This window comes from Lucilia sericata, unplaced genomic scaffold (genome assembly GCF_015586225.1).
Source record: "Lucilia sericata isolate MDLA Ls3-8-SP2 unplaced genomic scaffold, ASM1558622v1 Contig000014F_arrow, whole genome shotgun sequence".
NCBI classification, from domain to species: domain Eukaryota; kingdom Metazoa; phylum Arthropoda; class Insecta; order Diptera; family Calliphoridae; genus Lucilia; species Lucilia sericata.
This window is the reverse complement of record NW_023994053.1, coordinates 1,504,978-1,523,841: the sequence shown is the minus strand read 5'-3', so window position 1 is coordinate 1,523,841 and position 18,864 is coordinate 1,504,978. Positions and strand designations below refer to the sequence as shown.

General features: G+C 31.6%; 1 protein-coding gene across 3 annotated transcripts in view; it reads left to right on the top strand.

Moving 5' to 3' along the window:
* LOC119605111 (ichor) overlaps window positions 1–17,928 on the top strand; it is a 32,758-nt gene extending 14,830 nt beyond the window's left edge. For 2 of the 3 annotated variants that reach the window (XM_037958074.1, XM_037958067.1), the window contains one exon: window positions 12,598–17,928. In XM_037958074.1, coding sequence (XP_037814002.1) covers window positions 12,921–14,600 — 1,680 coding nt within the window. In that variant the 5' untranslated portion in view covers window positions 12,598–12,920 and the 3' untranslated portion in view covers window positions 14,601–17,928. The remainder of the gene's footprint in view (window positions 1–12,597) is intronic. The other variant, XM_037958083.1, reaches the window with a different exon arrangement.
* Window positions 17,929–18,864: the final 936 nt, after the last annotated feature.

Below are 18,864 nucleotides of genomic sequence, written 5' to 3'. Positions count from 1 at the left end.
TTTATTCGTTCGTTGTTCGTTCGTTCGTTCGTTCGTTCGTTGTTTTCGTTCGTTTCGTTCGTTCGTTCGTTCGTTCGTTCGTTCGTTCGTTGTTCGTTCGTTTTCGTTCGTTCGTTCGTTCGTTCGTTCGTTTTCGTTGTTCGTTCGTTCGTTCGTTCGTTGTTCGTTCGTTTCGTTCGTTCGTTCGTTCGTTCGTTCGTTCGTTCGTTCGTTCGTTCGTTCGTTCGTTCGTTCTTCGTTCGTTCGTTCGTTCGTTCGTTCGTTCGTTCGTTCGTTCGTTCGTTCGTTCGTTCGTTCGTTCGTTCGTTCGTTCGTTCGTTCGTTTCGTTCGTTCGTTCGTTCGTTCTTCGTTCGTTCGTTCGTTCGTTCGTTCGTTCGTTCGTTCGTTCGTTCGTTCGTTCGTTCGTTCGTTCGTTCGTTCGTTCGTTCGTTCGTTCTTCGTTTCGTTCGTTTTCGTTCTTTCGTTCGTTCGTTCGTTCGTTCGTTTCGTTCGTTCGTTCGTTCGTTGTTCGTTCGTTCGTTCGTTCGTTCGTTCGTTCGTTCGTTCGCTTCGTTCGTTTCGTTCGTTCGTTTCGTTCGTTCGTTCGTTCGTTCGTCGTTCGTTCGTTTCGTTCGTTCGTTCGTTCGTTCGTTCTGTTCGTTCGTTCGTTTCCGTTCGTTCGTTCGTTCGTTCGTTCGTTCGGTCGTTCGTTCGTTCGTTCGTTCGTTCGTTCGTTCGTCGTTCGTTCGTTCGTTCGTTCGTTTCGTTCTTCGTTCGTTCGTTCGTTCGTTCGTCTTCGTTCGTTCGTTCGTTCGTTCGTTCGTTCGTTCGTTCGTTCGTTCGTTCGTTCGTTCGTTCGTTCGTTAGTTGTTCTTTTCGTTCGTTCGTTCGTTTCGTTCGTTAGTTCGTTGTTTTCGTTCGTTCGTTCGTCGTTCGTTCGTTCGTTGTTCGTTTCTTCGTTCGTATCTTCGTTCGTTCGTTTCGTTCGTTCGTTGTTCCTTGGTTCTTCGGCTCTCTCGCGTCTCTTCTCTCCTCCTCGTCTCGTCTTTCTCCGTCTCTCTACAGTCTTCCCTTATGTCTTACTCTATGTTTTTAGGTTTAGTATATAGTCTAGCCTATATTCTACTCTATAGTCTAGTCTATGGTTATAGTCTATAGTCTAGTAATAGTTTGTTGTTTATTTGAAAAGAGGATGTATGTACATCAAAAGTTAAGAAATACATCTAGGCCATCATCGTGTATGTTGTCCGCTGCCTCACTAGTGCCTTAAGTGGGAGGCCACACTATTCAATATTGTTTATGTTTTATTACATAGCTTTTTATTGAACAATTTAATTTGAAACAGTTTGATTGAAATTGATTGAATTATTTGAAAATAAGTCTAAAATTAAAGAAAGAATATACCAATGCCCTAAAATCTATAACCATAAAAATACAAACATTATAATCATCACAAAAATTTACATTATTTTAAATATTCATGGTTTAACAAACCCAACAACTTTTATTAGAGCATTTAAAAAAGTTAGTACTGTAAAAATTTTACAAAAAACAAAAACAATAAACTAACACCTCTAACACCTTCAAAACCATAAAATATAAAAATATAAAAAAACATTGAACTTGATATTCATTCAGAGTAATAAAAAGTTCAAACAATCAAACATTTTTTTCCAACCTCTAACATTGGTTCAAGCATAATTTCAAACACCAAAATTTAACTGTTACCAAAAACCGAAAAAATAAAAACACCGTTAAATTCACACTAAAAAAACTTTACAACAAAAGCTAACAAAAACAAATTGTTAACACTTCCCCTACAAAATTTAACAATAAAAAATAAACAATTGTTTTGTAAAAAAAGTTCCCCCCACCCAAAAAACTTGTGGAGAATAAAACTATGAAAATATTTTAAATGAACACAAAAAAAATTAAATGTATGACAATTGACTACATAGAAAAAAATGAATAATAATAGACAACAACAGTACATATAATGGCAAATAACGCCCACAAAACACCCAAAAAATAATATGAAATACAAACAACGAAACAGACCCAAAACCAAAAAAAAACATAAAAGTGTTTAAAATAAACAATGGCAAGTCAAACCAACAATAAAGTTAGTAAAAACTGAATTATTCCAAACCCTACCTTAGTCCTATATGGCTTTACACCAAAAAGAATCACTTCTAGTATAAGATTATTTCTAACATTGCGACATGCACTTTTAGCTTATAAACCCTTAAATTATTTTCTAAACTTTTCTATAACTAAAATATTTATACCAAAACCGGCATTAATTTATAAAAACATATTTAGTTTCTTCTGTTACCACAAAAAAAGAGCTTGTTAACTTATTTTTTTCAAAAAACCATCATCTCACTACAAAAATATCATCCATCTCTCCCTCTCATTTATTTTTAACAACCAACAAATCGCTCAGATACTTCTCTCTCATAGTTATACTCTAACAATTTTTTATTTTTCTTAACTCTTTTCAACCAAAATACTCGTTTTTATTATTTTTCATTTCTTTTCGTTAGTTGGTTGTTATTGTTGTTTTTCACGAAGATCACGGAAGTATGTCAGCAGGTCTTTTCGTATAACGGTACATTTGTTATGTAGTAGTAGGAAAAATATTGTTGTTTTTGTTATTGCCTCTCTATACGTGGTAATATCTGAAAATGATCATTATTGGTATTGGTAGTTGTAGTTGGTAGCAGTCATCGTCTTTATCTTTAAACATGCATGCTTTTAATAAGTTTCGAACACGAATGTATTGAAACGAATACGAGTAACGAATACAAACAAAATACGAACTTATAATAATAATGTTGAATTGTTGTAAAAGAAATGCAGAGAAAGAATTTAGCTTTTGAAAAAAGGGTTGCCAGTAGTTTGAGAACTTGAGGGAATTTTAAGTTTTTAGTCTAGTCTATAGTCTAGTCTATAGTCTAGTCTATAGTCTAGTCTATAGTCTAGTCTATAGTCTAGTCTATAGTCTAGTCTATAGTCTAGTCTATAGTCTAGTCTATAGTCTAGTCTATAGTCTAGTCTATAGTCTAGTCTATAGTCTAGTCTATAGTCTAGTCTATAGTCTAGTCTATAGTCTAGTCTATAGTCTAGTCTATAGTCTAGTCTATAGTCTAGTCTATAGTCTAGTCTAGTCTATAGTCTAGTCTATAGTCTAGTCTATAGTCTAGTCTATAGTCTAGTCTATAGTCTAGTCTATAGTCTAGTCTATAGTCTAGTCTATAGTCTAGTCTATAGTCTAGTCTATAGTCTATAGTCTAGTCTATAGTCTAGTCTATAGTCTAGTCTATAGTCTAGTCTATAGTCTAGTCTATAGTCTAGTCTATAGTCTAGTCTATAGTCTAGTCTATAGTCTAGTCTATAGTCTAGTCTATAGTCTAGTCTATAGTCTAGTCTATAGTCTAGTCTATAGTCTAGTCTATAGTCTAGTCTATAGTCTAGTCTATAGTCTAGTCTATAGTTAGTCTATAGTCTAGTCTATAGTCTAGTCTATAGTCTAGTCTATAGTCTAGTCTATAGTCTAGTCTATAGTCTAGTCTATAGTCTAGTCTATAGTCTAGTCTATAGTCTAGTCTATAGTCTAGTCTATAGTCTAGTCTATAGTCTAGTCTATAGTCTAGTCTATAGTCTAGTCTATAGTCTAGTCTATAGTCTAGTCTATAGTCTAGTCTATAGTCTAGTCTATAGTCTAGTCTATAGTCTAGTCTATAGTCTAGTCTATAGTCTAGTCTATAAGTCTAGTCTATAGTCTAGTCTATAGTCTAGTCTATAGTCTAGTCTATAGTCTAGTCTAAGTCTAGTCTATAGTCTAGTCTATAGTCTAGTCTATAGTCTAGTCTATAGTCTAGTCTATAGTCTAGTCTATAGTCTAGTCTATAGTCTAGTCTATAGTCTAGTCTATAGTCTAGTCTATAGTCTAGTCTATAGTCTAGTCTATAGTCTAGTCTATAGTCTAGTCTATAGTCTAGTCTATAGTCTAGTCTATAGTCTAGTCTATAGTCTAGTCTATAGTCTAGTCTATAGTCTAGTCTATAGTCTAGTCTATAGTCTAGTCTATAGTCTAGTCTATAGTCTAGTCTATAGTCTAGTCTATAGTCTAGTCTATAGTCTAGTCTATAGTCTAGTCTATAGTCTAGTCTATAGTCTAGTCCTAATAGTCTAGTCTATAGTCTAGTCTATAGTCTAGTCTATAGTCTAGTCTATAGTCTAGTCTATAGTCTAGTCTATAGTCTAGTCTATAGTCTAGTCTATAGTCTAGTCTATAGTCTAGTCTATAGTCTAGTCTATAGTCTAGTCTATAGTCTAGTCTATAGTCTAGTCTATAGTCTAGTCTATAGTCTAGTCTATAGTCTAGTCTATAGTCTAGTCTATAGTCTAGTCTATAGTCTAGTCTATAGTCTAGTCTATAGTCTAGTCTATAGTCTAGTCTATAGTCTAGTCTATAGTCTAGTCTATAGTAGTCTAGTAGTCTATAGTCTAGTCTATAGTCTAGTCTATAGTCTAGTCTATAGTCTAGTCTATAGTCTAGTCTATAGTCTAGTCTATAGTCTAGTCTATAGTCTAGTCTATAGTCTAGTCTATAGTCTAGTCTATAGTCTAGTCTATAGTCTAGTCTATAGTCTAGTCTATAGTCTAGTCTATAGTCTAGTCTATAGTTTAGTCTATAGTCTAGTCTATAGTCTAGTCTATAGTCTTGTCTATAGTCTAGTCTATAGTCTAGTCTATAGTTTAGTCTATAGTCTAGTCTATAGTCTAGTCTATAGTCTAGTCTATAGTCTAGTCTATAGTCTAGTCTATAGTCTAGTCTATAGTCTAGTCTATAGTCTAGTCTATAGTTTAATATGTAGTGTATTCTATAGTCTAGTCTAGTCTATAGTATAATCAAAAGTTAAGTTAAATTGTTTGAAGGGTAGCAGCCATATTTGTTTACTTTTTAGAAGACTTAAGACCTAAACTTGTAATTTAATGTATCTAAACAAAAACAAAGTTTGTATCTTAAGTCTTTCTTTTTAATCTGTATTTAATATGTAGTGTATTCTATAGTCTAGTCTAGTCTATAGTATAATCAAAAGTTAAGTTAAATTGTTTGAAGGGTAGCAGCCATATTTGTTTACTTTTTAGAAGACTTAAGACCTAAACTTGTAATTTAATGTATCTAAACAAAAACAAGGTTTGTATCTTAAGTCTTTCTTTTTAATCTGTATTTACAAAGGAATAAGAAACGCAAATCGCAATTTCTGTTAATTTTGTAAATAAAATCGATAATTAGAGAGTTTTTATTACAATTTGATCCCTTTTAAGCTAAATCTCTTTTTTTATACAACACAATGGCAACTCTGTAATCTTCAAAATAACAAAAAAAAGAGTTACAAATATGGGAAACCGGCAACAAAAACATGGTTTATGATCATTTTTGTTATTGTACCTTATACATACCATTTTTTCCAAACTTCTTTAACACACATACAAATGCATCAGTTAACTAGTGGGTTGCTAGAGTACTTTTATCAAGCTTGGTTGAACATAATTATAATATTGCCTTTATTTTGTTTTTAACTTTTGTTTAGAGTTTCCCATCACAACTGAATACAAAATTCTCTTTTTTAACTTGGGAGAACGAGAGAACAAATATATATTTAACTCTTTTTAGGAAAATGTTTAGCAACATGTTTCGTAGCTGCTAAAGAAAAAAAGCTAAATGTTTAGCTTCTTTAGTGCAAAATACAAACTTTTAATTATGTTGTCTCTTTTCATTTCTTTAACATTTCTTTTTAGACGCGTTTTTTAGCGTTTTTTTATATATCGTTTCGTATGACGTCGTTTTGGCTCGTTTGGTTGTTAGTGTGTGTTTTGTGTCCGCAAACCTGTTGAAAGCGAAATTTATATAGGTTTTCTTTAGTATTATTGCCGTTGTTGTTTTTGTGTCTATAATTGCGGTTATATTTATTTTGTTGTATGGTTTTTGGTAACCTCAATTCTGTGAGTTTTTTTCTGCTTCTACTACTTTAACCTGTACAATAGCTTTCTTTCTTGTCTTAGTTTTTGTTATTATTTTGTCATTGTTGTTGCTGTCATTTGTTTTTTCTACATTTAAGTGCGTGAGTGTTTTTTCTAAATAAGTTTTTTTTGGTTTTTTAATTTCAAATCAAACTCCATAAATAGATTTTTATTTTTAAGCTTTTTTCCAATTGCCCTCAACTGCTAACTGTTCTGTGTTATTTGATCGATATAAATGTCTATTTAATATTGTATATTGTAAAGTATTAGACAGTTGTGATACCTGTTTAAAACAAAAATCCCATTTTTTAAAATGATTTTAAATCATTGATAAGAATTAAATTTTTGGGAGTGTAGCTTCAAGATTCCCTTTAAAGTTTTTTTTTCTTCTTGACTAAAGGTTTTTGTTGTTTTATTTGGCATTTTTTAAGCTTTACACCTGTATTTTGGATAAAGTGTGTGTCTGACTGTCTGTCCCTTTGACTGTCTTTATGGCTGCCTTGCTACGGTGTGGCTCTATCATTATGATTCTATTGGTAACCAATCAAACACGACATTTTACAGCAACACCACTGAGACACCTTAGCAATAACAACAACAGAAAGCCATAATAAGAATACAAAAACAACAACAACAATAATAAAAATAATAATTTATATGCTAATTTTTTATGTTCATTTTAAATTCTTCTTCGTTTTTTTGTAGTGAGCTGTTGTTGTTTTTGTTGTTCTTTATAGATTATTAATGTTTTTGACCTAAATACCGTTTGATTTTTTAAGTTTTGTGTGTGTGAGAGTATAAATGCGTATTGTATTTGTTATTATTGTTATGGGGGGAATTATTGATCGGTCATACATTTGATATCATGTGGTGCTGGGTCCGTGTTGTATTCTTTATTAATCTTTTTTGGAATTTTTTTTTCTTGTTTTATTTTTTGATCTTTAATTAAATATTTATTAAACTTAAAATGCGCTTTTTTTCTCCTAGATTTTAACTAAGTAACAGGTATTTTTTAATAATTTTCTTGTGCATGACATTAGATTAGACTAGATTATAACCATAAATACTATCAACACCCTAAAATCATAAATATTATTTTTTTATAAATTTTTGTTATAATTTTCGGTTTTTTAATTTATTTTTAATTTATGAATAAAATTAAAAATGTTTTAAAGTTTATAAGGGGAACATTTGTTTTTAATTTTCTTAACGGTTTCATAATTGGCTTAAACTAAAAAGGTTCTTCTGTTGACATTTAGCCTTAGTTAACAACAAAACTTAATCTTAATGCTTGCTTGCGGGAATTAAAATTGAAAAAATCAAATTTAATTTAAATAACATTTTATTTATAAAATTCCCTATTATGTGTAAACTTATTTAATTAAAAAATTACTTTCAAAATATTTTTTTAAATATTCTAAAATTTTTTTAAATTTATGTTTAAATTCCATAAAAACTTGTTGCCAGGCTGAAATATAATAAATTACAAGTATGCACCTGTTTCATGATCTTTTTTAAATGTATACAAAAATATTCGCTACTCACTTTTACTTTCACTCTTCTAAATTTAACGGTGGTTTTATTATTTATTTTCTTCTTTGTTGAAAAACTTAAGAACCAAACTGTGTTTAGTTCCATGGTAAGTAAAAGACTTAAGAAACATACTTGTTGAGGAAGTAATGACAGTGAGAGAGAGAGAGAGTAAAATATTATCTTATTAAATTGCCACTTCCTGTAAGTATGTTTCTTAAGACTTTTAATTAATTTTATTTGTAATGAAAGGCTTAAGAACAAAACATTGTTTTAAATTTATGGCTTATAAAAACAAGAGACTTAAGACACATACTATATTCAATTGTTTTACTTTTTTTCTTGATTATACACTAATCAAAAGTATAACATATAGTCTAAAGTCTACTTCACATTCTAGTTTATAGTATATAGTCTACATATATTCCAATCCAGTATAGTCTTTGGTCTAGTCTATAATATATTATATACTTAAATCTATATTCTAGTCTATGGACCAGGCTATAGCCTATGCTATAGTCTAGTCTGTACTCTATTCTATAGTATATAGTCTCGGCTATAGTCTAGTCTAAAGTCAAGTCTATAGTCAAGTCTACAGTCTAGTCTATAGTCTAGTCTATAGTCTAGTCTATAGCCTAGTCTATAGTCTAGTCTATAGCCTAGTCTATAGTCTAGTCTTTAGTCTAGTCTTTAGTCTAGTCTAGTCTAGTCTATAGTCTATAGTCTAGTTCTATAGTCTAGTCTATAGTCTAGTCTATAGTCTAGTCTATAGTCTAGTCTATAGTCTAGTCTATAGTCTAGTCTATAGTCTAGTCTATAGTCTAGTCTATAGTCTAGTCTATAGTCTAGTCTATAGTCTAGTCTATAATCTAGTCTATAGTCTAGTCTAGTCTATAGTCTAGTCTATAGTCTAGTCTATAGTCTAGTCTATAGTCTAGTCTATAGTCTAGTCTATAGTCTAGTCTATAGTCTAGTCTATAGTCTAGTCTATAGTCTAGTCTATAGTCTAGTCTATAGTCTAGTCTATAGTCTAGTCTATAGTCTAGTCTATAGTCTAGTCTATAGTCTAGTCTATAGTCTAGTCTATAGTCTAGTCTATAGTCTAGTCTATAGTCTAGTCTATAGTCTAGTCTATAGTCTAGTCTATAGTCTAGTCTATAGTCTAGTCTATAGTCTAGTCTATAGTCTAGTCTATAGTCTAGTCTATAGTCTAGTCTATAGTCTAGTCTATAGTCTAGTCTATACTCTAGTCTAGTCTATAGTCTAGTCTATAGTGTAGTCTAGTCTATAGTCTAGTCTAGTCTATAGTCTAGTCTAGTCTAGTCTAGTCTAGTCTATAGTCTAGTCTAGTCTAGTCTAGTCTAGTCTATAGTCTAGTCTAGTCTAGTCATAGTCTAGTCTAGTCTATAGTCTAGTCTAGTCTATAGTCTAGTCTATAGTCTAGCCTATAGTCTAGTCTATAGTCTAGTCTATAGTCTAGTCTATAGTCTAGTCTATAGTCTAGTCTATAGTATAGTCTATAGTCTAGTCTATAGTCTAGTCTATAGTCTAGTCTATAGTCTAGACTATAGTCTAGTCTATAGTCTAGTCTATAGTCTAGTCTATAGTCTAGTCTATAGTCTAGTCTATAGTCTAGTCTATAGTCTAGTCTATAATCTAGTCTATAGTCTAGTCTATAGTCTAGTCTATAGTCTAGTCTATAGTCTAGTCTATAGTCTAGTCTATAGTCTACTATTGTCTAGTCTATAGTCTAGTCTATAGTCTAGTCTAGTCTATAGTCTAGTCTAGTCTATAGTCTAGTCTAGTCTATAGTCTAGTCTAGTCTATAGTCTAGTCTATAGTCTAGTCTAGTCTATAGTCTAGTCTATAGTCTAGTCTATAGTCTAGTCTATAGTCTAGTCTATAGTCTAGTCTATAGTCTAGTCTATAGTCTAGTCTATAGTCTAGTCTATAGTCTAGTCTATAGTCTAGTCTATAGTCTAGTCTATAATCTAGTCTATAGTCTAGTCTATAGTCTAGTCTATAGTCTAGTCTATAGTCTAGTCTATAGTCTAGTCTATAGTCTAGTCTATAGTCTAGTCTATAGTCTAGTCTATAGTCTAGTCTATAGTCTAGTCTATAGTCTAGTCTAGTCTAGTCTATAGTCTAGTCTATAGTCTAGTCTATAGTCTAGTCTATAGTCTAGTCTATAGTCTAGTCTATAGTCTAGTCTATAGTCTAGTCTATAGTCTAGTCTATAGTCTAGTCTATAGTCTAGTCTATATTCTAGTCTTTAGTCGAGTCAATAGTCTAGTCAATAGTCTAGTCTACAGTCTAGTCTATAGTCTAGTCTATAGTCTAGTCTATAGTCTAGTCTATAGTCTAGTCTATAGTCTAGTCTATAGTCTAGTCTATAGTCTAGTCTATAGTCTAGTCTATAGTCTAGTCTATAGTCTAGTCTATAGTCTAGTCTATAGTCTAGTCTATAGTCTAGTCTATAGTCTAGTCTATAGTCTAGTCTATAGTCTAGTCTATAGTCTAGTCTAGTCTAGTATAGTATAGTCTATAGTCTAGTCTATAGTCTAGTCTATAGTCTAGTCTATAGTCTAGTCTATAGTCTAGTCTATAGTCTAGTCTATAGTCTAGTCTATAGTCTAGTCTATAGTCTAGTCTATAGTATAGTCTATAGTCTAGTCTATAGTCTAGTCTATAGTCTAGTCTATAGTCTAGTCTATAGTCTAGTCTATAGTCTAGTCTATAGTCTAGTCTATAGTCTAGTCTATAGTCTAGTCTATAGTCTAGTCTATAGTCTAGTCTATAGTCTAGTCTATAGTCTAGTCTATAGTCTAGTCTATAGTCTATCTAGTCTAGTCTATAGTCTAGTCTATAGTCTAGTCTATAGTCTAGTCTATAGTCTAGTCTATAGTCTAGTCTATAGTCTAGTCTATAGTCTAGTCTATAGTCTAGTCTATAGTCTAGTCTATAGTCTAGTCTATAGTCTAGTCTATAGTCTAGTCTATAGTCTAGTCTATAGTCTAGTCTATAGTCTAGTCTATAGTCTAGTCTATAGTCTAGTCTATAGTCTAGTCTATAGTCTAGTCTATAGTCTAGTCTATAGTCTAGTCTATAGTCTAGTCTATAGTCTAGTCTATAGTCTAGTCTATAGTCTAGTCTATAGTCTAGTCTATAGTCTAGTCTATAGTCTAGTCTATAGTCTAGTCTATAGTCTAGTCTATAGTCTAGTCTATAGTCTAGTCTATAGTCTAGTCTATAGTCTAGTCTTAGTCTAGTCTATAGTCTAGTCTATAGTCTAGTCTATAGTCTAGACTATAGTCTAGTCTATAGTCTAGTCTATAGTCTAGTCTATAGTCTAGTCTATAGTCTAGTCTATAGTCTAGTCTATAGTCTAGTCTATAATCTAGTCTATAGTCTAGTCTATAGTCTAGTCTATAGTCTAGTCTATAGTCTAGTCTATAGTCTAGTCTATAGTCTAGTCTATTGTCTAGTCTATAGTCTAGTCTATAGTCTAGTCTAGTCTATAGTCTAGTCTAGTCTATAGTCTAGTCTAGTCTAGTCTATAGTCTAGTCTATAGTCTAGTCTAGTCTATAGTCTAGTCTATAGTCTAGTCTATAGTCTAGTCTATAGTCTAGTCTATAGTCTAGTCTATAGTCTAGTCTATAGTCTAGTCTATAGTCTAGTCTATAGTCTAGTCTATAGTCTAGTCTATAGTCTAGTCTATAGTCTAGTCTATAGTCTAGTCTATAGTCTAGTCTATAGTCTAGTCTATAGTCTAGTCTATAGTCTAGTCTAGTTATAGTCTAGTCTTATAGTCAGTCTATAGTTCTGTCTATAGTTCTAGTCTATAGTCTAGTCTTATAGTTCTAGTCTATAGTCTAGTCTTATGTCTAGTCTATAGTCTAGTCTATAGTCTAGTCTATAGTTATAGTCTATAGTCTAGTCTATTAGTCTTAGTCTATAGTCTAGTCTAGTCTAGTCTATAGTCTATCTAGTCTAGTCTATCGTCTAGTCTATAGTCTAGTCTATAGTCTAGTCTATTAGTCTAGTCTATAGTTGTCTCAGTCTAGTCTATAGTTAGTCTATAGTCTTAGTCTATAGCTAGTATAGTCTAGTCTAGTGAGTCTAGTCTATAGTCTAGTCTAGTCTAGCCTATAGTCTAGTCTATATTCTAGTCTATAGTCTATTCATATTTTAGTCTAGTCGATGTCAATAGTCTAGTCTACTAGTCTAGTCTAAGTTCTAGTCTATAGTTCGTCTATAGTCTAGTCTATAGTCTAGTCTATAGTCTAGTCTATAGTCTAGTCCTATAGTCTAGTCTCATAGTCTAGTATATTTAGTTCTAGTCTAGTATAGTCTAGTCTATTAGTTCTAGTCTATAGTCTAGTCTATAGTCTAGTCTATAGTCTAGTCTAGTCTATAGTCTAGTCTATAGTCTTCAGTCTATAGTCCCTTTTAGTCTATAGTCTAGTCTTTAGTCGAGTCAATAGTCTAGTCAATAGTCTAGTCTACAGTCTAGTCTATAGTCTAGTCTATAGTCTAGTCTATAGTCTAGTCGAAAGTCTAATCTATGTTCTAGTGTATAACTATCAAAAATTGTAGAATAGATTCCCATACTATACATATAAACAAATTTAAATTCAGTTGATTCTTAAATTTGAATTTCTTTTAAAATATTGCCGTTACAATATTAAAATCACCGTTTCATACTTTCGCTTTATTTTATAAAACAGCACGATTTTGTTTTTTGAATTTGAAACAAATAAATTAATTTTAAACAATAAAAAATGTATAAAACAACAACAACCTACAACTCTGTTTGAAAGTGAATGTAGAAGTTTAGTTTAGCAAAATATAGAAATTTGCTGGACTTTTCTTTGTCCATGTAAAAATATTGTTTTATTTAGCTGTAAATTTTAATAAATAAAAACCATAAATATAAATAATTTTAATATTCTAAAGGAATTTTTATTTAGGTTATCATTTCACTCATACATACATATGTATGTATTTATAAACAAATGAATTCTAATTCTAATTTTTTTCTCTTTACTTGCAGGTTAAAATGCATTTACGACATTTAAAACGTTTTTTATTTATAAAAACCTGTAATAATATATAAAACTTCAAACAACAACAACAAAAGTGAGCTAAATAAAACCACAACACCCTCCCAACCCATTGGAAAAGTGTTAATACCAACCAAACTTATACCCCGCCCCGCCAAACATAAATCCCTTAAATATTAATTTTCTTCCCTCACACCCAAAAATAAAATTAATATTTTCAACTCTTACCAGCAACAACAAAAAAGCGGTTATTGGGTTTTCTTCAATATACCGCTAATAAAAACTGAATTAAATAAAAACTTCACAAAATACCATGAAGTTTTGCAGTATGAACGGACCAACAGAATCAGAAGTTGAAAGCCTTTTAATGAGTCCTTGCTGGGGCCCTGCACAAAACGGCAGTCAAGATCAATATTTACTAGACGGCCATAAATTATTGTTAGAACATGATCTTGACTCACTGCCCAGTGATACAGAACAAAAGAATTCCCTAGATGTTTTGGATAATTTGTTAATGAACTCTTCGTCTTTGAATGCGCTGTCAGATTTAAAGCCACTACCACCCTTTACCGGTTATACGGGACATTTATCAATAAATGGCATATCGGGTCATCATTATCATGCCATAGCCCAGAGGCTGCCGGATGAAAGCAATAATAATTATATACAATCGGCCTATCATACGGGAGCGACGACAAATCCTTCGTCAACGGGTATATTGGGAGCCACAACTATACAGCTGGCCGCCTCCTCAACGGGTAACTCACCGAATGGCGGTGGTGGTGGCGGCGGTGGAGGTGGCATGAGTTTGTCCAGTAGTCATAATTCATCAGCCGATCATAATATTGTTTCCTCCTCCACCTGCCTGCCTGAAAGTGTCTTAAGTTCGGATGCCGATGCCTGCCTAAATGATGTTAAACTCTTTGCCGATAGTCAATTAGATAGTAAGCTTTATTCTTTGGCCGACAGCTGTGTTATGTCCCATCCCTCGAACAATAGTACAACATCTGCAATTTTAAATGGTGGTCAGGATCCCGATTCGGGTGGTGTTAGAATATATGCAGATGCTAAGGATTTAACCGAATATGTGGATATGAATTCCATCGATGATATAGCGGCAATAATTGGCAGTGCAATAGCTGATACTACGGTACCTAATCAAATGGACAAAGATGATGGCAATGATACTCGCGATTCCTGGATCGATTTGGATGCTTGGATTGAGGGCAATTGTATACAGCAGGAGGGCAAATTGGTGGTGTCACAGCAGGATTCCTTAAGTGAGTTTATACTACCCCAGTCGCCCGTACATCCTAGTAGTTCTACGCTACAGAGTCTGCTGACACATGGCTATATGCCCTTGTTGCAAAATCGCCTACAAAACGGTCCACCCTCGGGCAATATTAAGGGTGAAGCGCCTAGTTCTACCTCATTTTGTAATGAATTAACGACGGCGACCTCCACATCGGCCAGTCCACCTGGTTCGGTGGTCTCCACCACAGATAATCTCATGATCAATCCCCGCTATCTTACCAATCCTGCTCAATATCAGATTTCCATGAAATCTGAAGGCATCTGCAGTCCGGACATGATGGGCAATTATCCGCATACGACCACCATTACACCCACCGGCACACCAAAAACCAAAAGATCTAGATCACAGAAGAAATCATCAGCGTCCACATTAGCCTCATCCTCGCTCGGCAATGGCCCACAAAACGGTTCACAGCCGCAACAAATGAACTCCATAACATCACCCTCCTCGGTCAACTTTAATGCCAACGACCTGACGGGTCTTCTGGGTAAGGAGAAGCCTGTACATCGTTGCAGTATTTGTAATCGGGGCTTTCTCAATAAAAGTAACATTAAGGTACATTTGCGAACGCATACGGGAGAGAAACCGTTTCGTTGTGAAGTGTGTGCTAAAGCCTTTCGACAAAAGGCTCATTTGCTCAAACATCAACAGATACATAAGAGAATTGGGCGTGACTGACATCAGAATCAAGCCTCGGCGAAAACTTCTAATTACCACTCCATACGAATGGATAATGAAGAATTTCGTTTCAAACCGATCATACTACAAAAACCCAAAGTATTCTTACATCCTTAACCCTTCTTAAGACCCCTACCCCCAGCACTTTTGTAGTATGTTTCTGGTTTGAACCTAAAACAAACAAAGAACTTGTCGAAAATTTTTGCAAATAATTATTAAAATAAAAATTCAATTTTTGTTTTAATACAATTTATTTCCAAATATTTTCCCACTGTGTGTGATTTGGTTTTATTCCTAACGATTCATTCGTTCCAAGGCGGCTCAAAGTATACCAACATATTGAACGGATGCAGCACTTTAACAAAATGGAAATAAGTTTTTCTATTCTTTTGTTTTTTTTTTTTTTTTTATAAAAATAAAATTTATTTTAAATAGATTTTGTTTATTTAGAGAAACTGAAAAACTTTTCTTATTTTGTTGTATAATTTTTTTTTTTAATTTTGCTAGAGCTTTTTTGCTCTAAGCAAAATAAAACAAAGTGCTCCATACGATCAATTGGGAAATTTGGTTTAATCTTTGATTGCTACAGGTATTGGTTATAAAGCCTGAATAAAACCATTTTACATGCTACATGAAAATGATACAAAGAAAAACAAATATCAATTGTTATTCGTTGTTGTTGATTGCTTTTGATCTCTTAGTTATTCTTATAAACAAAAAATAGTAGAATTATTACAAAATTTAGTTTTTAAAGAAATTTTTTTTTAACAAAATTTCATTTTAGTTTAGTTAAACATTTAGGTAGAACAAACTCTAGTTTACTTAAAAGAGTAAGAGGCAAATAGCTTCCAGAGTCCTCCTCTCACATAACTCCTGCTCTCTCTCTCTCGCTTAAAACAATAACTCCTTGCTATATATGTAATACTTTTTTGTTGATCAAAAAAAGTTGTTTGATAAGAGGCGTCTAAGCTTATGACATCATCTCGAAGAGGACTTCGTTATGGAAAGGACATTTCTCTCTTAATCATAATAAGGATTTAGAAAGAAGTAAAAGAGATTAAATTGGTCCGATAAACTTTTATTTTGTTCTGCAGACAAGTTATAGACCAATGACACTCTCAAAGGTGATGAGAAGTGAATACAATATTCTAAACCAGTCATCAGCAAAGAGCTCCTTTATGAACACTCTGATGGTGTTAGCTTTCTTTCATACATGGAAGCAAGAGAGACGAAGAATGAAATGAGAGAGATTCAATTGTTTCTCTCAATATATATTTATCCTTTTTATCCTATTCGGCTATTCAAGCCACAAATCGACAAACGGCTCTCTCATTAGTACTTATTATCTCTTATTTTTACTTGTACGTAAGCTCTCAAAAAGCTCATGTAATACTCTATGCCGATACCTGATTCAAACTACCAAAAGTTGAATAGATGAGAACATATTCGACTATTCAAGCCCCAAATCGACAGAAAGCTCTCTCTTACTTTTACTCTTAAAGCTCTCAAACGTATAAAAATCAACAAAACCCAGCTAAAAGCTCATTTAATACTCTATGCCGATACCTGATTTAAACTACCAAAAGTTGAAGAGATGAGAACTGAACACAATATTTTAAATCAGGCATTAGCAAAGAGCTTCATTATTAACTCTTGATTGGGTTTGCTTGTTTTCATACATGAATGAATATGCGTGTGAATGGAAGTAAGAAAGAGAAGAATTAATTGAGAGAGATATTTATGCTCTCTTGCTTTAACATACTCTGACACTCTATTCCGATGAGAACTGAATACAATATTTTAAACCAGGCATCAGCAAAGAGCTCCTTTATGAACTCCCTGATGCCGTTTGCTAGATTTTATACATAGACGAGCCTGCTATTGGAAGCAAATTAAAAGTGAAATGAAATGACAGAGATTTAATTGGTTCTCTCAATAAATATATATATATATATATATATATATATATATATAATCTATTCGGCTACTCAAGCCACAAATCGACAAAATGCTCTCTTATTAGTAATTATTATCTCTTACTTTTACATGTTCATAAGCTCTCAAATGTATAAAAAAAGCCACAAAACCAATATAAAAGTTCATTTAATACTCTATGCCGATACCTGATTCAAACTATAAAAAATTGAAGAGATGAGAACTGAATACAATATTTTAAAACTTAGCTTTGCCTGTTTTTATACATGGATACATTGAGAGAGATGTTTATGCTCTCTTGCTTTAAAATGAATGCAACAAATCCTATCTTAAATCTCATTTGGTTCTCTATGCCGATACCTGATTTAATCTCTCAAATTTTATGAGAATGGGGGGTAATGATTACACAAAATAATTAATTACAAGGTCAATTACAATTGTGTAATAGAACAATAACCAATTACAATTACTTGTAATTGAAGTTTTTCCAATTGCAATCACTTGTAATGTGTAATTAACCAATAACCAATTACAATTATTTGTAATTGTAATTCAAATTTTCCATTAAAATTACTTGTAATTGTTATATATTACTAATTACAAATTTTATGGTAATGCTTCAATTATAATTACTTCAAATGTAATTGTAATTGAAAATGTAGTCATTACCCCCCAAGCCTGCTGAATACAATATTTTAAAACAGGCAAAGAGCTTCGGTATAAATTCTCTGAATTGGTTAAATTGTTTTTATACATGGATGAGTCTAAGTGGAAATGGAAGCAAGAGAGTGCTCTTTGCCGATACCAGCTTTAAACAAATTTTGTGATATTTTGTTAAGTTTAGCAATAACACGCTTTTCGTTTCCTTGAGAAACAATTTACTTAAAACTTATTCGTTAAAACCGATAAATAACTATTTTTTGTCCATTATTACGCCTATTAAGAAACATTTTAGAATCAAAACAGTTCCAAATTATTGAAACTACAGACTATTAACCTCAAAACTAGTTAACATTTAGAATCATTTATAAAACACACAGTCAATCCAATAGAATTCCAAAGAGAGCACAAGCAATGTAAGAACAACGGAGCGTCCAATTGTCTTTTTGCAACTGTTGTTCCGTTTTGATGCAACTCTGTGAGTCTCTATCGAAACGGCGAAAAAGCACACACTCACACACAATACAACTCAATGGCAACTCTAAAAATACACTGTAAAAATTTCAAAAATAAAATACAAAAACACTCTCAAGTATGCCTAAGTAAATTTTTGTAAATTAAATTAAAAAAAAAACTTAAAATGCGTAGAAAAGTACCTCAAATATTATTAAAAAAATAAATAAAAACAACAAATTGTTTATTGTCAAATTAATAATAATTTATAAAAATTAAATTTTAAATAGTTTTTAATACTTATAATTTACTTATTTAAAACTATGTACAAATAATATTGAAAAAGGTTTTGGCAACAGTTTTTCTTAATTTTAATTTAAACAAACATTATTATTATTATTAATTTTTTAATTTAAAATTAAAATTTATAAAAAAAATACCTTAATTGTTATTTTATTTTAATTTATTGTAAGTTTATTAAATTTTTTTGTTTAAAATGTTTTAATTATTTATAAAAAGAAATGAAAATAAATCAAACAGGTTAATATATATAAAACAAAATTTTCTTTAATAAAATATATAAACAAATTTTCATAAAATTTTGTTTTTCTTAATAATGTTTTTTTTTTTAAATAATGATATTTCTTTTATAAATAATTTAATTAATTATTATGTATTTATTTGTTTAAATTTAAGTTATTTTTATTTTAAATTAATAACAAAAATAAATAGTTTAACTGCTAAATTTTGCAACAGTTTTTTCTATTTTATTTTCTTTATTTGTAAAATTCCATTTGTAATTTAATTATTGTGCAATTATTTATGTAAAATTATTTCTTCTATTTATAATTTTCTTTATCTTTGACACTTTCTGTCTGTTTTATTTTTTTATTTCTTCTGCAATTAGTTTTCTTTTCAAAAATCTAATTTGTGTAAATATTTATTTTTAAAAATCAAAAACAAAAACATTTTTATTTTTTAAGTTAAATTGTTCGTATATTTTTACAAAGAAATTATAAAAAAGGAATCTTAATAAAAAAAATTGTTTATAATTTTATTTCTTAAAGAAAGTTTAAAAAAAATTGTTGGGTTGTTTTTTTAATGAAGAAAAGAGCCAGCGTACACTTTAACCTAAAGAGCACTGCTGGAGATTCCACGAATCGAAACGCGTGTAAGATGAGAGGCGTTACTAATGCCGAGTGGATCTTATCTTTTG